General features: G+C 30.1%; 1 protein-coding gene across 1 annotated transcript; it reads left to right on the top strand.

The window, feature by feature from the left end:
* Positions 1 to 886: 886 nt before the first annotated feature.
* On the top strand, positions 887 to 1,255 carry LOC145603837 (rapid alkalinization factor-like). Its single transcript, XM_081659818.1, has one exon. It carries the CDS (start codon positions 887 to 889, stop codon positions 1,253 to 1,255), a length of 369 nt encoding a protein of 122 aa, XP_081515944.1.
* The last annotated feature ends 1,193 nt before the right edge of the window (positions 1,256 to 2,448 follow it).

Genomic DNA, 2,448 nt, shown 5'->3' with positions numbered 1-2,448 from the left:
AAAAACTGAACGGAACTGAACTGAATTGAGCTGAACTGAACTAAAATTAAGCTGAAGAGAACAAGCCCTAAGTCTAATTTTTTTTAAAGGTGAACTGAATACACCCTTAAATGTAGTCCTACATATTTGCATATAAATACGTTAATCATTTACGAATTGGTAGTTTTTTTTTTTTTTTTTTTTTGAAAGGCATATCATTTCCACATGATAAAAGTCAATTGAATCTCGTAATATTTTACTCACAAGTCAATTTTCAAAATTGTGCTACATTTGATGCTATAAAAAATCGTTGTTGAAACAGCATAATTCCCCAATTGTAATTTAATTTAATTAATTTATAATATCATAAGATCTAAATTTAGTAAATTAACAAAGTCAATTAAATTTCTTAATAATTTACCTTAATAATGTCACACTACACCAATCCTTGCACATGTTAATATCTCCCTTTACAAAAAAAAAAAAAAAAAAAAAAAAAACCAAAAAATAAAATCACACATCAAAATTTAAATTATTGAAATGTCCTCAGTCCAACGTCAAACGTTTCACTTACCAATTACCACCTCTCACACAATTTTCTTTTCTTCTTTTTTTTTTTCTTTTTTGTAATTCAATTAAATAAAATTTATTTTCTTAAATGGCAATATTGGTAAATAATCCAAAAAACAAGCCCAAATCCCTAACAAAACCGCTACTTATAATACTCATCTTCCACCCTCAAACTAGCCGTTCCCATTTCACAGCTGTCCCTCATTCTAGTGAGAGAAACAAACCCCAAAAAACCCCTCATTTCTAGAGAGAGAAACAAACAAACAAACAAACCCAGAAAAAATTCAACCTATTTTCCAGAAGTAAGAGTGAGAAAACTATCCAACCAACACAAAAGATGGCCGACAATAGAAAGCTAGTAGCAATAATAGCCGTTGGATTATTCTTAGCTTTAATCTCAGCCGTAGATGCAGGGGTGGATCTTGATCCAACGGTAATGGGGTTGTTCGGAAGTAGTGGATCTGGGTGTAAAGGAACAGTTGGTGAATGTTTGGGTATGAATGATGAAGAAGATGAAATGATGATGGATTCAGAAATCAACAGGCGTATTTTAGCAACAAATAACTATATTAGTTATAATGCGCTGAATAAGAATCGTGTTCCTTGTTCAAGACGTGGTGCTTCGTACTATAATTGTCGACCAGGTGCTCAAGCTAATCCTTACTCTCGTGGTTGCAGTCGTATCACTCGTTGTGCAAGACGCTAAGAATTTTTTTTAATTTTTTAAATTTTGTTATTATTATTATTATTATTAATCCCCATTTCTTAATTTTCTGAAAAAAATGGAAAAAAATGTTGTAATTTTTATTATTTTTTATTTTTATATTAATTCTATGATTTGGGGTTTGTTTGGTATACATGGATAAAAAGAATGAAGGTAAGAGGAATTTGAAGATGGGTTTGTTGTTGATGTTAATTTTATTGTCATACACTTTTTATTTTTGGTTTTGTATTATATTGGTAATAAATATTTAGTTATTCTTTTTATTTCTAATATGAGATGAGATGAGATTTGCTCATAATAATGATAATTTGTTATGTACTGTATGAACTATGAAGTATAAGTTGTCAAATTGAATTTTGTTTGCTATTTTTTTGTTCCAATTTTACCCCTTGGGTTGTTGATTTGAGGTAGGTGGTGTGGTTGGAATTAATTTGGAGTGTTTTTGCATGAAATTTAGGCTTCAATTATTATTGTTATTTGGTAAAATTGACATTGACTTGTGGGTAGTTGTAAATTTGTATTGCATCTTTAATTGGTGACTTTAGCTTTTGAAATTTTGAATTGTTCACTTTTGTTGGCCTTTGTTTAAAGTTAGAAAAGCTGGAGCAAGAAAAGAATAGGAGAAAAATAAAATTAGTGATTTAAGAAATGTAAAGTATTGTGTGAATAGAATGAAATTCTTTTATCTTTTGATTGAAAAATAGGAGGATGGATTCTCTTATGTAAAGTAATGCACCACAGGAATTTCATAAAAGTTCCTGCTCATAGAATTTCAAGAGGTTTTAGAGTTCGGCCAGTGTTGTAGACGAGATTTAATTTCGTGTTAATATGGTAGGAAGTCTGTAATGAGTAAGAAATGAAGTTTCATAAAAGTTCATGCTCATAGAATTTCAAGAGGTTTTAGAGTTCAGACAGTGTTGTAGACGAGATTCAATTTCGTGTTATAAAGGCAGGAATTGGGTAATGAGTAAGAAATTAAGAATAATTTTGGGCAGCATTAGAGGGAATTTCTGCTACATTGTTGCCATTTTTTGATTAGTTCCCAAATTCCTGGATTTTTGGCTACAAGGTAGATTTTGTTCTTGTAGTCCTAGGAAGTGACTTTTGTCCAAAAATAAGTAATCTGAATTTTCAGTATCACTTATTTCTTAATAGATACTCTAGTTGTATAATTA

The sequence above is a fragment of the Chenopodium album genome, chromosome 22 (assembly GCF_948465745.1).
Source record: "Chenopodium album chromosome 22, dcCheAlbu1.1, whole genome shotgun sequence".
Classification (NCBI taxonomy): domain Eukaryota; kingdom Viridiplantae; phylum Streptophyta; class Magnoliopsida; order Caryophyllales; family Amaranthaceae; genus Chenopodium; species Chenopodium album.
Note: the sequence above shows the minus strand (reverse complement) of the source record. Positions and strands in the feature narration are given on the sequence as shown.

Coding starts and splice junctions, on each gene's coding strand:
- LOC145603837 (XM_081659818.1), top strand. CDS start 887: ATGGCCGACAATAGAAAGCTAGTAGCAATAATAGCCGTTGGATTATTC.